The following is an 18,513-nucleotide window of genomic DNA, read 5'->3' as shown; positions in this document are numbered from 1 at the left end:
AGCATGTCATTTTAAAAAGAGAGAGGGAGGGAGCTGGAGAGATGCTCCAGTGGTTGAGAGCATTGGCTGCTTTTTCAGAGGATTCGGTTGGAATCCTAGCACCGCATGGCAGCTCACCACTGTCTGTAACTCCAGCTTCAGGGGTTCTGATTCCTTCTTCTGGCTTTTGTGGGCACTGCATACATGTGCTGCAATACATACATGCATGCACGCAGGCATGCAGGCAGGCAGAACAAATAATATATAAAAATAGATAAATCTTCTACTGTGAGTGTGACTATGACCAGCTGTAGTTGAAGGGTGTGCCCTGGAACATCACTAGATCTGTCCATCAACAGAAAATCATACCTAGTGGCTTAAATACAGGACGGAATTACTGGCTCTCCACTCTGGATTCCTGGAAAGTCTAAAACTGAGTTATTTTGCCTTCAGGTACTGCAGGTGCTGGTAATCTGAGACTGTAACTTTAGAATTGTTCTTTTCCCTTCTCCGTCTGCTTCTCTCTGGATCTCAGAAGACATGGGCTTTGCTATCAAATGTCTTTGTCTAAGTGGGGTGATCTTAAGGCAAGATGTGCCCATAAAATAAGTCTTCCAAATGTTATTTTTATCGGTCAGACCCCAGAGCAGGGTCCTGTCTGAACTAGGACAACAGCCTAGAGGTAGTCCTGGCCCCTGCCCAGTGTTGAGCCGTTATGAAGGACTCAGCTGACATCAGTTTTCAGTCCTGACCGGCAGCTGTGCAGGGTAAGCTTCCTGCTGGTAAGAACTAGAACCACATGGAGGGGCAGGCCAAAGGAGTTTTCCAAGGGAGGCAGACTGTCAGGAAAGGTGACTGTTCTATGTCAGAGGCAAATGGCTCTTTCCACATTGTGAATAGGAAGCAGGTAGAAGGTGTGTTCTAGCGTGGCAGTATGAATAGACACAAGTTCACAGAGACCTTCAGTGGGCAGGATGGGCGGTAGAGGGTAAGCTTTTAAATCTTCACCAACCTTCCCCACCACACTATTGAGTGTGAGGATGAACTGGTGTTTTATACAAGTCCGCCTGGGGGAGTGCGGGGCTGGGAGATGAGGAACAGGGCATGTAATAAACAAGCTCCGGGATAACCAGTACCCTCCTGCTGGGCACACAAACGCTGCTCCTGACCCTCTGCCCTTCTGCTCTTGGTTTGCAAACTGAGCTTGAAGACTTTCTTCATTGGAAAGTTCCTACAAATTGATGTGAGTAGCCATGGGAATCATTTCAACTTCAAAGTCTCTTCCTATTCTGACAAACACAAATTATAATTTTATTTTATCCTAATATATTTTCATCCTAATATATTTATACTAGGACAAGACTGAGTAAGCATCAGGAATTAAAATTAAATGTGATTTATAATGTTGTCTCAGTCCAGTTTAGGGAAAGAAACATTTTACATCAAAATAGTATTTAAATGTTTGTTTTTAAGACTCAGAAACATGATGAAATAGTCACACTTTCTTACTTATAACTGTGAGAATGATACATTTGAACATATAGTTTTGAGTTATAATGAAAAGCCTTGAAGAAGAAGAAGTAGAGACTCATGTCTTTGGTGTAGCATCTGAAACAAGCCTTTGTTCACACAAGATGTTGCTTTAGGGCTCAGACAAAATATCTTCTTCTAAAAGATCAGGGAATGCTGACGCTGAGACCCTGTGCTTGGACAGCCTGGACACTGAAAAGTTCGCTTAGTAAATAAATACCTTGTCTGGTTAGAACAGGAGCTGAGTCTGAACTGGAGTTGAGGATGTTGACGAATCTATATTTAAGTAGATTCAGAGTTAGGGTTATTTGGTATTTGGGGCTCAAACAAGTATATTGGAGACAGAGGGTCTAAATTTTTTTTCCATTGCATAAGAATCTCAAGAAAACCCCCAGGAGCTGCAACACGAAGAAGCCAGGAGTTCATGCTTCTTGGATACCGTTTTAACCACAAAGCCCCATCTACTCTGCAGAGTGAAAGTTCCTATCTCCCAATCTTGATAGCCAGTGTCTACTCTGGGGATTTATAATATCAGGAGCATCGAGAGCCATGGTAGGGCCTACCCTGAGCGACTGTCAGGAGGGAGCTCTGACCTTCCAGAACTTGACTTCTCCGGAGGAGGCCTTTCAGAGAGAGTGTCTGAGGAGACGGAGCCTCTGTTGGCTCTGCACTTGCATCTTGCCATCGGCTCCTTCTTGTGTGATTTGTAGGAGTAGACTTCCGAGGGACTGTCCCAACCAGGACGCAGCTGAGTGTGAGTCTGAAATGACGTGGGTGACACCCACCTATGGGGCTGCAGGTCATTGGGCTGGGTGACCTGGCTTGACCCTGACCGCTTTGACCAGCCAGCATGCTCTGTGACATGCAAGTCTTCAAAAAGAGCTTTGGCTTGGGGACTCTTTGTAGGGGACATCTGAGCACAGGACAAAGTACACAGGACAACCCCAGCAAGGTTAGTTCCCATGAAAGATGAACTAGGAACAGACATCTGGGAAACAATATTCAGGCTTTTGCCACCCAGAAACAAAGGCCAGAGTGTAAAATATTTTCAGTGCGTACCATCCGGCTGTATGTCAAGACCAAGTAATCAGTTATTAAACAGATATTCTCAGAGCAAAGCAGGTGCGGAAATATAGATCGCATGGTAAATTTATGCAAGTTTGTTTCGTTTTCATTTCTGCTTAAAACGAGAAAGCCTTTATCAGATTCCTTTACTGGACTAGGTGGAAATAATTGGATGGGAGCCCAAGAAATATCCTCTAGGTGCATAAATTTATAAGCTAAAAGAAATTTGAAGTTGAAAGACATTTGAAAAACAGTGAGTTGTAAAACGTCATTGATTTTCTTCAGCTTAATTCAAACCCTTAAAGCTTATTTAAATATTTCATGTCTCCAACTTTCAGAAAAGAATTAGGAGAGAGGCTGTGGGCCTCGATCTCCAGACCTCCTCAGATCACAATGTGCACATCTTGCTGAAATGTAATTTCTATTTTTTTTTTGTTGTTGTTGTTCCGTAAGGAAGGGCATATCCCTGTAACTTGATTACAAAGATGCTGAAATCTCAGTCTCTAAAGACTTCCGGTCTTCATTGCAGACTCACAGCTGGGGAGGATGTAGACGTGATTGTGCTCTTGTCTTTGGAAATCCTCCTTGTTCCTTTGTTTCGCTGCCTTTTTCTATTCAGGGGGAAAAAACAAAACAAAACAAAACAAAAGACACAAAAAGTCTCTGATTTTGTAACAATGGATGCTAAGAGTGAGTATCCAGGGAGGAATTACGGATGCAGATACCAAAGTGAGTGTGTGTGAGAGCCTTGTGCATGTGAGCATGTGCGGGCCTGTGAGTGCGTGTATGCGAGTGTGTTTGCGTGGGAGTGCATATGTGCATGGGAGTTTATTTTCTTCGGGGAGCATAAAACCAGCCACATTTTGTGCTTGTATAGAACATTTTTCACTTGTTTGAGACTTTGGGCACACATACATGAAGAAAAGAGCATCTATTTGGGCATGGTCACAATATAACTGTAATGGGCCTGTAACTCTATTACTCTAAAAGCTGAGACAGGAGGATCATAAACATGAGGCCATCTCGGGGTACATAGCACAGTTCCTGGCTAGTTTAGACTAGATCCTGTCTTAAAACTTTAAGTTAAAAAAAGAAAAAAGGTTTCAGGTCATCTGGCTTGAGTCACTACGGCATCAAGCCTGATAGTGCAGATTGGGTCCCAGAACGCACATGAAGGAAGGAGAGCATGAACTCCATCAAACGGCCCTCTGGCTGCTACATACATGCCATGGCAACACACAACCACCCTCACTGATTGGGGGAGTTGAACTCGGGACCTCTGGAAGAGCAATCAGTGCTCTTACCCTCTGAGCCATCTCTCCAGCTCCAGACCATTGTTTGTATACACATGTGTTGGCGGAGGTTTTGGTCCAGCCCGGTCCTCAAAGTCAATAAATGAGAAAAAAAAAGTGTGTTTAAAAACAAGAACAGTTAGACACTTAACTTAAATGAGCCAGATTTGATAGTTCATAATATAATAATTTTCTTTCAGTCATGAGTTTCAGCCATGTGGTAAATGTGTTTAGGCAGTGCTGTCCCCTGTACTTTGGGCGGTTTTGTAGGACATAATGAAAAAAATAAAGTGACTGCTCTAAATTGCAGAATGAAGGATTTAATTCGTGGGTCACGCTATTAACAGGATGATGATGATGATAGCCACTGTTCTGTCCATTATTTTGATACAATAAAAATACATTTCTATGCCAACTCTGTATTTTTACTTAACCATAGTTAGGCCTGTTAGAAATGAATGCTGCCTGTCACATGAAAAAAGGGGCCATCCAGAAGTTAGTGGGGATGATGATGGACAGCGTATGCTACATATCCCGTTCCACTATGTCAGCTAGAGTGACACACAGTGGAAGACCAATTTTTATTAGGATGTTCAGAAAGAGTTACAGGGACACAGTCATATCAATGTACCTGGTGTTTGTGGGTGTGAAGATTCCCCAGGGAAGGAGACACAGAAACAGTAACTACACAGCAAATTTTGTCCCCAAATTCAAGTTTGGTTCCTAGTATTCATTCACCATTGAGAGTAAAGGCTAAACACTTGAGCCCTTTATATAGATTTACAGACATGGTGAAGGATGGACTGAGTTCATAGCTACATAAGGAAAATTCATATTTGTATCTAATTTTGTTATTTGTTTTATTGCTATGAAATTGAGTATTGGTCTGCTGTTTCTCCTGTTTTGAAAAATAGGCCATGCTGCATTTGTGCATCAAGCAAAGAGGAGAAAAGGTGGGTTATTCATGCTCTGCAGGAAACATTGCAGAACCAGAAATGCAGGGGACATTGCAGAATTACGAATGCAGTGAGCATTTCAGAATCAGAAATGAAGTGGGCACTGCAGAATCAGGAGGGTAGTGGATGTTTTACAATCAAAAATGCATTAGGCATTGCAGAATCAAGAATGCAAGGGACATTGCAGAATCAGAAATTCAGTGAATGTTGCAAAATCAGGGAATACAGTTGACGTTGCTGAATCAGGAATGCAGTGGCCATTGTAGAATCCGGAATTCATTAGGCATTGCAGAATCAGGAATGCAGCAGATTTTGAAGAATCAGGAATGAGGGGCACATTATAGTATCAGGCATGGTAATAAGCAACATAAAATTCTCATGGCCATGGGCACTATAGCGTCTGAATGTGGGCAACGCAGCTGGCAGCAAGTGAGGACGTATCTAGTGACTTTTCTCTCTCCTTTCGTTCAGGTTGCTACCAGCTATGTAACGTTTTCCGATCCCATGAGATGGAAATTGACCAGTGCTTGCTGGAGTCCCTTCCCCTGGGCCAGCGTCAGCGGCTGGTGAAGCGCATGCGCTGTGAGCAAATCAAAGCATACTATGAGCGAGAGAAAGTGTTCCGGAAGCAGGAAGGGCTCCTGAGGAGAACCAAGCCCGGGAAGAACCAGAGGGTCCGCTTCAGCCTTGCTGACATGATTCAGGACGCCATCATCCACCACCATGACAAAGAGGGTACGCCTTCTCCGTGGGGCTTCTCGTGGGCTTCTTGTGGGCTTCTCGTGGTCTGTTTTTGTGTGTCGTTGTCTAGGGAGGTAAGAATGGCTTTAAAGAAAAAAATCCAGTGGTCCTTTCAAAATATGGCATGAGTAGTCATCAGTCTCTCCGCTGATATGTGAAAAAGTAAAATTTTGGTGAAATATGTACATATTGCCTGAAAGAGAATTAAGTATCTGAAAGGCAAGCGACTTCTTTTATAGTTACATACTCTAATTTTTTTTTATTTTTATTTTTATTTTTTGGTTTTTCGAGACAGGTTTGCTCTGTAGCTTTGGAGCCTGTCCTGGAACTAGCTCCTGTAGACCAGGCTGGTCTCAAACTCACAGAGATCCACCTGCCTCTGCCTCCTGAGTGCTGGGATTAAAGGCATGTGCCTCCACTAACTGGCTTAAAAATACTCTAATTGTTAACCGCATACTTTTATCTACAGACTTGTGGTCTTAGATGAGTGGTTCTCAACCTGTGGGTTTCATCCCCTATGGGTCTTTCATTCATTTTAAGCTTGTTTTTGTGAAATTCTGATTTTGTTTCGGGACGGAGTGGAGTTTCGGCATTCCAGAAGCATGTTGGCGTCCAGTTTGCCTGCATTGTGTGTGCAGACAGCGCTTTCCCAGTTGGTCGTGAGTTATGAGTCTATTTGGGGGATCTCTGCCCCACCCCGTTAATCTCCATGTCTATTTCATGCCATCATTCTGTGGCATGCCGTCTTCTGTGAAGCTTTGTCATCAGCCTTGATGCCTGGGATGGTGGTCCAGCCAGATTTGGTCCTTTTGTTCAAGAAGGCTTTGACACCTTTTAAAATCCTGGGTTATGGTATGGAAACTTCTTAAGCATGCCTATTGAAATCCTTTTGTCTTTGCACGATTAATTTCATCACTGCTCACGTAATTTTATGCATGAGTTTCCTTTCTGCTTTTTTTGTGACTTTTGCAATCTACTTTTCAAAGTGTTAGTGTGAGAGAAATTCCCCCTTCCTGGGAGTGTGTCATGACAGAATGTGACCTTTCTCCCATCAGGGGAGTATATTTGATGCTTGGTCTCCTGAGGGTGAAACCTTCAGGAGGTGGGGCCTAGCTAGAAAGAGTAAAGTCGCAGGAATTATGCCTTGTGGGGATCAAAGAAACCCTGGAATATTGAGATGAATTTGATAGACAATTCTGATGAGAACTCAGAAGGCCAGAATGCCAACAGAAATATTGGCATTAAAATTTATTTTGATTAGATTTTAGGTGGATATAAAGGCACTCTTCCGACTTGGGTGGAGGCCAGATATGCTAATTTTCATGAAGAACATGCCTGTATTTTTTCCATGTCCTGAGACTTTGTGGCAGGCTATGTTTAAGGATAAATGGCTAATTTATCTATGAGAAGAAACACCAAAGGCATTTAGTCTTGAGGCTATGACATAGGTTCTCTCTGCTTTTAGCCTGCTTTTAAGTGAGAATTGGAAACGAAAAGCACAATCAAAAGATTCAAAACTGAAATTTGGTCAGAAAAGCCTGTACAAAGAAGGGGCTGAGGAAGGCTTGGTTTCATAAAGAGCAACACCAATAAAAGAAGCCACTACTCTTCACGGTACTAGGAACAGTCCCTGGGGGCATCGCTGTGGTACCCAGGATCCTGCCCATCATGACTGCAAGGAGATGAGAGGCTCTGGAAACTCTCCCTTAAAATATCAGTTCCTCTAGGCTCCCTGCTTGTGAAGCCTTCTAGGAGGTAGTTTCCCAGGATTCATTGCAGCGTGCTCAGCTGCCCGACACTCAGAGGCCAATGAAGTCATGGTCTGCTGGGGACTGAGCTCCATACTCAGCTTGTGTAAGACCTGGTGTCATCCATGTGTGTGTGTAGAAGGGGGAGGTTACAGAAATGGAAAAAATGCAAGAAATACCTGGCCGTGGAGACTCCTACCCAAAATTCTAGCGATAGCTGAAGCTGGGGTAGGAAGCAAACACCGTGTGGTAAGATTGGCATTCCTGTAGGTAGATCCAGAAAGGGCAATGTATGGAACTGTCAGAGTGACATCTAAACCGTAGTGAAGATCCCAGGACGCTGAAAGGCGAGCTGTGTGGAGCATCTTCCAAGGAAAGTCGTGGGCAGGTAGCAGAGCCAGCCCAAGTCAGATGACTTCACGCAGAACCTATCAGAATGCAAATGCCCTTAATCTCCGACTTCTCACGGTTTTATATCTCGTGATTGGGCACCTTCAATTATGTAGCAGCTGGTGCCTGTTATCAGAAAGCATCGCAGCCCCGTGGACAGAGCTTTGTAGATCCACCAGCTGCCCAGCCTGGCTGTGATTGGCATGGGTGTGAATGCTGTCCACACAGAAGCACGGGGCTCTGACACAGTCACTCACACAGAGAAGGAACTCTGGAGGGCAGGCTGTTGTTCTGTGTCTCCGCCTTGCAGCATAGAGTCCTGGGCTGAGCTAAAGGCTGCCAGTGCACGTTTGAGAGCTCGCAAAGGGACGACCTTCACACTGGGAATGCTGTCAGCCCACGCAGCTCCAGCGTGCTGCCCACTCTGGAACGTGGACAATGAACACCACAGCCCATGACAATGGCTCCTCATGGAGAATGTTCTCTCCCATTCTCTCCTTAAAGGCGGGCTGATCCTTTCTGTTTTCTTCAAACCCCAAATATCCAGTATGTGAGAATTTCATGTTAGTTAAACCTAAGTCTCTCAGGAAGAAGAGTCTGTAAACAACACAGCTAAGATCAAGTACAGCCCTCAAGATCTGGGTTCCAGAACCAGGTTTTTCCTGTTAGAGCACTTCCCACCCATACACTGGTGTTGATAAAAACATGCGCCAGGGCAGCCTGTGCTGATTCCTTCTCAATTGCTCCATCGCTGTTCTCAAGGTGGCAGTGGCCTGGTTTGTCCCTTGTCTCATGTAAAACCTGTAGTTGTAACTAATGGTAGAGCTGACATCTCTGATAGCTAATACTTCTCACACTCAGATTATGTTTTCATTGAAATGGGAAAAAAGCGAATACTTTAGTTGAATTGTCACACTCGTTCAAACCAGATCCATCAGGTTTCAGATGGTGTTGCCTGCAAGTAGGTAAGCATAGAGGTTAGGATTCATCGTGCTAAAATAGTCTACCTGAAAAGGAAGAAAGGTGACTGGCTATCTGTGGCAAGAGGCTCAGTCTGTCAGAGGCCAGCAGTGCCGGGTGACTGACATGCTCAGCCGCCAACCCGCAGACGGCGTTGGCCTTTGCCAGGGCCTGTAGGACATGCAGAAATGAGATGTTTTCCATGAAGGGCAGAGGTGTGCCATTTGTAAGATCAGAGAAACCATGCAGTGTGTGCAGGATATGCAGGCTGGGATATATTGGCAGAGCGTGTCCTGGGCTGTGTCTGTATACGAGGGGTTTCTAGGGGTGGAACTGTGTAAGTGCTTACGTCTGAAGCAGCACCTGCCTGCAGCGTTAAACCTGCCCTCCCCAACCGTCATTGCCTTAGCTCTGCATGATTCAAGGTCTAAGTCCATGTCCATGGTGGCAAGGGTTGTGTTTTCTGAAGTAACAAGAAAGCAGAGCCATGCGGCCTTGCCTCTTATTGCCCCCACACACCCAGAAAGCCCCTTAAGTCAAGTACTTATGGTTCCTCCTTTTACCCCTGCCCCCAGAGTGATCTTCTTTCAGGATTTGTCTTTAGAGTTCCACCTGTGCCAGACTTGTTGCTAAGTTCAGGAAAATTGTCAATCATTCTGTTGCCTATTCATTTGCTTGGTTGTGCATTCCTATGTGTGTTGATACGCCTGTGCACATGCAGGAGGGAGCGTTGGATCCCTGGGGAATGGAGTCTTCAGGGGTCTGCGGGGCTCCTGGCTTGCTCCATAGATATTAGGAGTTAAAATCTGGCCTTTGTGCACTCACATCTAATGCCCCTTAACCATCTCTCAAGCCCCGTGGAAATATTTTATACTCCATTTAATTTGTCTTCAAACAGCATTGACCTCATTGGCCGTTTCTTGGTTTTGGCTTGGCTCTCCTCACTGGGCTTGCTCGCCTCAGATCTCTGCAGGTGTCCCCGATGCTTCCTGCTCTCTTGTCTGGGCAGGACACTTCTCTCCCATTCTGTATTCTGTAACCCACAGCACCTGTGGTTCACTTAGACAGACATGACGAAACACCACAGTCTGGGACGCTTACACAGAAGCATCATGACTTCCTTTGACTCTGGAACTTAGAGGTCCCAGATTCATGGACTAGCGGACTAGCTCTCACCAGGGATTTCCTGCTTGGTGACTTGTCCCTTCCAATAAGGACAGCTGTCAGACTGGACTTGGGAGCTACTCTTAATGTTCTCATGTAACCTGTATTCCCTCCTCCAGAGTTAGAGTTTTAACATAAAATGTGTTGGAAGATAATATCAAATTATTCTTGCCATCTTGTTCTAGCAAATTGGATTCCCTGAGAGGATTCAAGTTACTCTGTTCTCAGTTTGTATAGTTAGAATTTTCTTTGGGTCACCAACCAGCTCCCAAATAAAAACATGAGACTTCCTATTGGTTATGAATTGCTTGGCCTTAGCTTAGGTTTATCCCCCTAACTCTTTTAACTTAATTTAACCAGTGACTAGCCATGCATGCTTTGCCTCTCGGCTTTTACCTTTCTTTCATTCCGTGTGTTCTTTCCTGCTTCCTCCATGGCTGGCCGGCCCCTGGCATCTTCTTGTCATCTCTTTTTCTTTCTTCCCTGAGCCTAACTTCCTCCTCCTACTTACTCTACCTGCCTGGAAGTCCCATCTATACCTCCTTGCTCACTATTGGCCATTCACCTTTTTAATTAGACCAATCAGGTGCCTTAGGCAGGCAAGGGAAAACAGCAACACATCTTTGTATAATTAAACCAATACAACACATCTTAGCATAGTTAAACAAATGCAACCCATCTTTACATAGTTAAACAAATATTCTGCCACAAGTTCCCATTTCATCTTTCACACTCCTGCCCTCTCCTACAGGGTCACTTACAATTCTGAACCTGTAGAGGAGACTCGCCAGACTTTGAGGAGGATGGTGCTGTGTAGGCGGCTAGATCCTGAAGGACTGGGTCAGTTCCCATGAACACAGGCTGTAGGAAAAGGGCAAATACATCTTGTTCCCATCTCTAGCATCCTGGTTTGTCTGTCCTGTGGTGTTCACTCCTGTGTGACCTTCTGACATTGCAATATTATCCATTAGGGCCTTTGTGGACTTATGGCTTACAAAAATGTTGTGCTTGTGACCCTCTTTTTAAATGACTTGTCTTGCCTCCAGTATTATGTTAGCAACAGAAAACAGAATAAGACATCATTGGCTGTATTGCCGAGCTTCCTACTGGGTCTCACATTTGATCAACATGTGATCTGGTGTGTAAGAAAAGACCAGGCCTGGAAATTACAGAGGAACACAATTTAGCTCCATGTAAGGAAGCAATTTCATGCACTCTGTGCAGGATGCCTTGGGAGATGGTGAACATGCCATGAAGATTAACCAAAATTCTGATACCTCAGGTTGTTCTGGGGTAGTAAGCGGTGCCTACATCCTAGGTACTGTGAGTGTGAATTTGAGGCTCGTAACTATGAGTGACAACTGAACTATTATAGTAGATAATTTTCGTGCATCGCTGGATTGATGAGTCTTTAACATCCCTCCTGATACCCCATCATCTGTGCCACAGAGACCGTGCATAGGCTAAGATGGAACTGCTGCACATTTTCAGAAAAGCCAAGGGACAGGTCTCCTGTGGGTTCATCATCAGTCTGCACCAGCAGTGGATTGGGGCAGAGCCACATCCTGGGGACGCCACCTGCTTTTCTATCGAGCTTTCCCTGCAGGTCACAGCATAGCTCCTTTATCATTTTATTATTAAAGCCCTTTATGAGGCATTATTTACTAAACACACCTGCCATGAGAGCGTAGTATGAGCTATAGCTTTACATGACATGTTGATGTAACCATGGAGAGCACAGTGTGACCTACAGCTTTACATGACATGCTGATGTAACTTAGTGACATTGCTGTTGTATCCTTGCACTTGAACTTTCCTACCAGTTACCTGGAGACAGTAGTGCAGATGAGTCTGTGGTGAAGACTGGGACTCTAGATGCTGGGCTTTCCTAGTACCAAACTATCAAAGATTTGCAGAGACCATGTTATTACAATCCATATATATTCAGAGGAAGATAGGACAAAACAATCATCAGATTATAAACTTTCAGAGCATGTATCACTATAACATTTGATATCAAAGTGAAATTTATTTTAAAATTCACATGAACTTCAAACCTGCTACATGAAAAGAACTTGGTGCTTTGACATTTTTTAAAATTGTTTATGATACAATATTTTTTTATCATGAAGAAGCTTCAAGAATACATTATAGACATTAAATTTTACTGGATAAATCCTTCAAGTATATTAACTAATTGTAAATGTAGTTATATCAATATGCTCATATTTACCTTTCAGTACTTTATGCGTATGCTTGTTTTGTGGTTCAGAGTAGAGGTTATTCACCACCAGAACTTACGACCCTAGTTCAGCCCCCAGCACCCACACAGTAGAAGAGACTGAACCTTGGCAAGTTGATCTTACATCTTCACACACACCGTGGCATATCTACACACATACACACTCATGCACCCCCACACACCTTCACACACAGAGAGACTAAGTGAAGAAGTGTAATAAAATCATAAATAGCAGACTAAATGAGATAAGCAGATTTTCTGGGGTCATCCCTACTTACCAAATTAAGCTTTTTAAAAGAAGCCAAGATTTTTATCATGATCCTGTGCCATTGTGATTAAAATGAGCCATTTTATTTGGATTGCCAAAGGGATCTCAAAGCAAATCACCAGCTTTTATTATCTTTTCAATTATCACATGTCATAAGAATTCGATTAATTTTCATTGTCAGGAATTACTGTGCTGAACTTGGGGAAAAATCACTTAATTCCTATTTTCTTATTAACAACAGAACAAATGTAGAGACCGGGATATAAAAGGGGACAGACCTAACAGAGGGAAGACGGTACTGGTGGGAAGCTGGTGTCTCCTCAGCCAGCAAGTCCAGTCCTGGGGAGAGAGGGGACCACAGAGGCCCAGTGAGAGAATGGCCGTGTAGAAAGTGCTGGACTGTGTGTTGGATTCTTCATCCAACACTGACAATGGGGCCGGAGAGCCTCACCTGTGTTTCTGTAAAATACAATGTGCCTTAGATGCATTTATTAAAGCACAATATTTATAGGACAGGCATCTAGCCAGACATAGCTGGACCCTCTGCTTAGGGTATAATGAGACTGTAGTCCAACGTCAGCACTGTGTCACCTACTGAGGGCTCTGCTGGTAGAGATTTGGCTACCTCACTAAAGAAGTTATGGATTGTCTTAGTTAGGTGTCTATTGTAATAATGCATCATGACCAAAGGTAACTTAGAAGAGGGTCAATTTGACTAACCAGTTACAGTCATTATCATGGAAGCCAGGCAGGGACCCAAACAGGCATGGTGGAGTGCTGTCTGTGGCTTGCTCCATGTGACATGTTTAGCCTGCTTTTAGGACCACCAACCCAGCATGGCACTGCCCACAGTGGACTGGGTCCCACCACATCAGTTGTTAATCAAGAAAGTGGCCCACAGGTTTTCCTATAGGATAATCTGGTGGACTCTTTTTCCCCCCTCCCTCCCTCTCTCCCTCCCTCTCTCCCTCCCTCTCTCCCTCTCTCTCTCCGTCCTTCTCTCCTTCCCTCTCTCTTCCCTTCCCCTCTCTCTCTTTATGTTCCATACCGCATACATCTGGGCATCTGTACCCCGAGTGCCTCATCTTCAAAGTCTCTCCCTGACCTATTTTCAGGAGGGACTTGCGGACAGACGGGGCAGCCACTCCTGCCTCTCTAGTTCGGGTCTGTCTCCTGGGTCCATCATTCGTCCACCCGCTCTGCCATTTTTTATTTCCCTGTCTCTTATCTCTCTATCTCCCCGCTTCCCCGACATCGTCTCCGTCCTTTAATCCCACAGGGATGTGGCTCATCTCCTTCTCTAATCCCTTAATCTCCCGGCCTGCTGTGTATCTTGACAGTCAGCTGTAGTCTAGCCTGGAGTTCCCAATGCATTATAGACTTCATCGCTGCTAAGTCTTTCTGATCCAATAAAAGCCTAAACTATTATCTTTTCTTAGTTGGAGGCTTACCCACATTCTGCTGTACATGGAAAGCCCAGATACATTTTTATTACAAATTATTTTTTTCATAAGCCTGCCTAGGTGATTAGGATCTGGAAATAGTTTGCTGACTTGGCAGTATAAGCTTGTATTCTAGAAGGAAAACCAAGCTTCCTCTAAGGTCGCTATCTGAGGTTCAAAAGCACAGACAGTGACCTCTGCCGTGGTGGGCAACAGAGGTGTTGTTTCAATGGTCATTAAAGCATTGATCTTGTTGGAGCAAATGGATGATAATGAGTTCTCTATGGAGGAAACATGAAGTGGAATTTAACAAATAGGACTGGGTTAGGAGCTAATTAGGAAACAGCTCAGTCTCTGACACTTGACTTGACTTTTGTGATTTTGATGAGTTTTCCGGGGTACTCTACACCCTAATATGTCACCATCTGGCTGCCAAATACAGGAGAAGTTGGGCTCAGGAGGAGGGGGATTTAGGGCACAACATGGCCCCAACAAAGTTACAGCTGGGTTTGTAAATGTGGCTTTAAAAGACATCTAAAGGTCAGGGCTGCACCTCAGTGGTCAGCTCCCTAGCATAGCCAGGACAGAAGGTGGATGGAGGGAGGGAGGGAGAGGAGAGAGGAAAATGGAGAAAACAAGACCTTTGTGTTCAGATATTGGTTGATTTACAGAAGGCAGAGTACTACTTTTGTATATATGTATTTTTTAATTTTTAAATCAACCTTATTTTATATACCAATCCCAGTTCTGTCTCTCTCCTGTCCTCCTTCTCCCCAAGGTTCTCCCCACCTCCTTCTACTCCTCAGAGAGGTTGAGACCTCCCATGGGGAGTCAAAGAAGCCATTGTATAGTCCTTTAATTTTTAATTTCAAGTATGTGTTTGTATGTGTGTGGATTTTGTGGATTTGTACATATGTGTGTGTGAATGCCTGCAGATGCCAGAAGAAGGCTTAGATCCTCTGGTACTGGAATTACAGGCGATTGTGAGCTGTGTGATGTGGGTGCTGGGAATCGAACTTGGGTCCTTAAAAGAGCAGCAATTGGTCTGAACCGATGAGCCAGACCTCCGGCCCCATTTGTTTCCTGAAGTTCACCTTAGCTAACTACAGACACGTGCGTGGCAGGATGCTCATACGACCTGCCTCCAAATAATAAAGAAGTCACGTGGTTATGATTTATCAGGTTTCCGAAAGAAAATCTTCCCTGGATACTTCTGTGTTTCAAAAAGAAAACAACATTTAACACATAATATATTCCATACCACCTTGAAAAGTCATGTATCTGGGAAGATCTGGAGGAGGACGTTCAATTAAGATCTACTTGTTTCTGGATCCCTCAGGTTAAAATTTCTTACTTATGCTCTGATGACCCTGAGCAGGCGTATGAGTCGTGAGCCAGCCTCTGTCAGCAGAACACTAACCCTTGCTGTGCTCCTAGGAGCTGACTTGTTTAAACACAGTGATGGATTCAGTGACCGTGGATAAAGTCTCTCATCTTCTCTGCCTCATGTAACCGCTAGACTCACCTATGTGTTTCCACGTGAGCAGAATAAATACTGATGTAATATAAATAAGCAGGAGTTTCATAAAAGTTTCTCATTGCTACTTTGGTTATTCCTTATGTAAAGGGTTGTTTTGTAAGTTGTCTGCCAAGTTTGCCCACTGTATTCTTTTTATTACATTTATTTATTTATGTGCGCATGTGTTCATGTAGATGGGTCCCAGCGATCAAACTCGGGTTGTGAAGCTTGACTATAGTTGCCTTTATCCACTGAGGCATCTATGACTTGTGATGTGTTTTTTATTTATATACATGTATGTGTATTTCCTGTGTGCATGTATGTGGGGACACGCAGAGGCCAAAAACAGGCATCAGATCCCTCAGAGGCAGAATTAAGGCTGTCGGTGGGATGCCTGGTTTATGCGTCTCTGAGAGCTGGAGGCAGGCCCCGGGTTGGACAGCAAGTCCTAGTAACTACTGAGCCATCTCTAAAGCTCTTCATGTTTGAAGTAGCAGAAAGGAATGTTGTAACGAGGGTAAGTAGCCTGTATAAAGTCAAAGTGGAAAAGGAAGACAGGCAGAGACAGAGAGAAGCCCAAGCATGCAGGGCATGAGAGGTCAAACCATTTTACTCTGGGGGAGCAGATTTGTTTCACAACTACTCAGTTTTAAAATAAAGATGGGTTTGTCTTTATTTCCTAAGCACAGATGACTGCTCGTCCAGCCATCCCCGCAGCTTGGGTAGCTACTCTGATTTCTGTCTAGCCAGTCCATTGAGCTGATACATGCTGACTTTCATACTGTGCTCTGGCCGTTGCTGAGGCCTTTGATGAGCAGAAAAACCTGAGAGGAAAGAGCTGAGGCTGTTAGAGCTGTCCTATCTGAGCTTCCAGCAACCTGCATAGGACGGGGCCTTGATTCAGATGTCACCTCTGTGAAGGACTCTGGGGGTGACTCTCAGTTGATCTGAAGGCAACATTTCCAATAACATTTTGGGATCTCCAAAAAGCCCAACTCACTGCAGCAAGCTCTGACACATCTGACCTTCCCTTGACAGTTGGTAGGAGAATTTAAAGGTGAAGGGCACTGAAGCTAAGTCAGTCTTGGCCACTGGAAGAAGAAGCTGTCTCTGTAGCACGTACAGCTGGATGAGTGGCTCCATGCACGCATCCTGGTTCCAGTATTTTCTTGACTTTTCATGAGACAAAACTGTCCTATGCGGGTCTGAGATGGACTGAGGTGTTTGGTATTCATCTCCCTCACCCGTGTGGCTCACAGAACGTCAGATCTTAAAGATCAGCTAAGAGGCTGCAGGAAGCAAGTTGATGAAAAATGAAGCATGTGAAACCCAGCATAAAACCCTGCTGGTCTGCCCTGCTGGGGGCTCTCCCCTAGGAAGACCCGGCATTGATCATTGATAGATAGACTTTTCCCTCTGGCTGTGGAAGGATTCCGTGAAGAAAGGAAACTTCTGGCTTATATGGAAATTGGAGTTGACAGTGTCCCGAGGGCTCCATTTTTCTCTTTCTCATTGTGTCACTGGTGCCTGCCCTTCTGCGTGAGCATCTCTGGAAACAGCAGTTATCAGTGCTGAACAGGGCATGTGTCTGAGGATGAAAAGAGCAGTGTGGCTTGGACTGAGATACAGGAAGACAGATGGTGCCTGCAGCAGTGCCCTGGGACACTGGGGACAGACATAATGGTAGCTCTGGTTCCTTTGCCTCTGTGTGGAAGCCCTGAGGACTCACACAGGCGTGGAAAGACTCCATGGAGCCCTTCCTGGGGAAGCAGAGTCCACCTCTGCACACAGTCTGTGCTCACTTGTCATTCTGAAGGCTCCGTGTATGGTTTTTGGCATCAGCAAACAGTGGATATTCTATGAGTAAGAAAGCTATGAATCACCCTATAAATATGTCAGAATTCCTAAAAAGTACAAGAGTCATGCAAACAGGATTATTAAATGCTCTGTGAGCACAGTCTGTGAGACATGATGATGATGATACACACACACACACACACACACACACACACACACACACACAGAGTATCTATGGTTTGGGGACTGTAGAGCTGGCTGTAGTGGCACAGGCTGTCATCTCAGCCCTTGGAAGCCAGAGGCAGGAGGATCACTGAGGTTCAGCTACAGTGAAAACATGTAACGTCTATCTTCTGAGTTCGGCTTATTTTATTTGACATGATGATCTGTGTTCTTTGATTCTGGGCAGAATTAATTGATGTTGATTCTCTGGTCGTACGGGTGAGAGCTGCGTTGCTCTCTGCAAGAGGCCAAGTGAAAGCTGTCTGAAATGATGGGTAGTGTGTTACTGTGAGCTCAGGGAGGGTTACTCGGGTCTGTTCACAAGCACAAATTAATCAAATGTGCATTTAAGATTTGTGCATTTTACTAAGGGTAAACGACGCCCAATGCAGGAAAAGGCTCTTTGTCTGCTGCACTGAGTGCATTTGTGTGGGAAGCTGGACCATAGGTGTGGGCCTCACCATGGACTCTTTATTAATGATGTCTCTCATTGGACCAAGGCTCCAGGATTTAATATGGTAACATTCTAATGAACCTGATAGCCAACCTGGCTAGCCTGCTTGACTTTTAGCTCACTGATGGTTCTAAGCCTTTTAGACCGTGCTGTCCTGCCACAGGCTTGGCCTTCTGTCCACCCCTGTGGTCCCAGTGGTTGGGCCACCATCAGGTGTTTCCAACTTCTTGATCTCACAGTCAAAGAACTGAAAATCAGGGTCCCAGAGATTGGGAAAAGCAACAGAGGTGTCCGTTGAGAGCTCAGTGACAGCAGATTATGGCGGGCACACTGTTCACGTGTCTGTCCTGGGCACCGATGTGAGAGTACACAAGGGCCCAGACTGTTACCTGAGGCTTCCGTTCACACAGAAGAAAGGGCTTTGACTCTTTAGGGCTATAGGAGCTTTAGTGGGTCTCTGCTTTGATTGACAGGTTAGGTCTACACACGTCTCTTCCCATGACGCATCTGATTTTAATCACGTGTGTGTCCAGTTGTGTATAGACATAGAATGGCAACTGAGGGATTTTCCCTAAATGTTTACAGAGTGGTCAGAGTTTACCTTAGTAAGCGTGTACCCCAAACCAGTTCAGGCCAGATCAACATTCATGCTAATACACTGAGAATACTCTTGAATAGAAACGCTCTATGTTTGATTATTTCTAGGGGTGAAGGAACCTATACTATCACTCAAGGCCTGAATGG

At 44.6% G+C, this 18,513-nt stretch overlaps 1 protein-coding gene across 4 annotated transcripts in view; it reads left to right on the top strand.

The window, feature by feature from the left end:
• Window positions 1-18,513, top strand: part of Myo16 (myosin XVI) — a 474,821-nt gene that overhangs the window by 150,043 nt on the left and 306,265 nt on the right. For all 4 annotated transcript variants that reach the window (XM_026788802.1, XM_026788803.1, XM_026788804.1 and 1 more), the window contains exon 2: window positions 5,294-5,557. In XM_026788802.1, coding sequence (XP_026644603.1) covers window positions 5,332-5,557 — 226 coding nt within the window. In that variant the 5' untranslated portion in view covers window positions 5,294-5,331. The remainder of the gene's footprint in view (window positions 1-5,293; window positions 5,558-18,513) is intronic.

The sequence above is a fragment of the Microtus ochrogaster genome, unplaced genomic scaffold (genome assembly GCF_000317375.1).
Source record: "Microtus ochrogaster isolate Prairie Vole_2 unplaced genomic scaffold, MicOch1.0 UNK7, whole genome shotgun sequence".
NCBI classification, from domain to species: Eukaryota; Metazoa; Chordata; class Mammalia; order Rodentia; family Cricetidae; genus Microtus; species Microtus ochrogaster.
The sequence above is the reverse complement of the archived record's forward strand: the minus strand, read 5'-3'. Positions and strand labels throughout refer to the sequence as shown.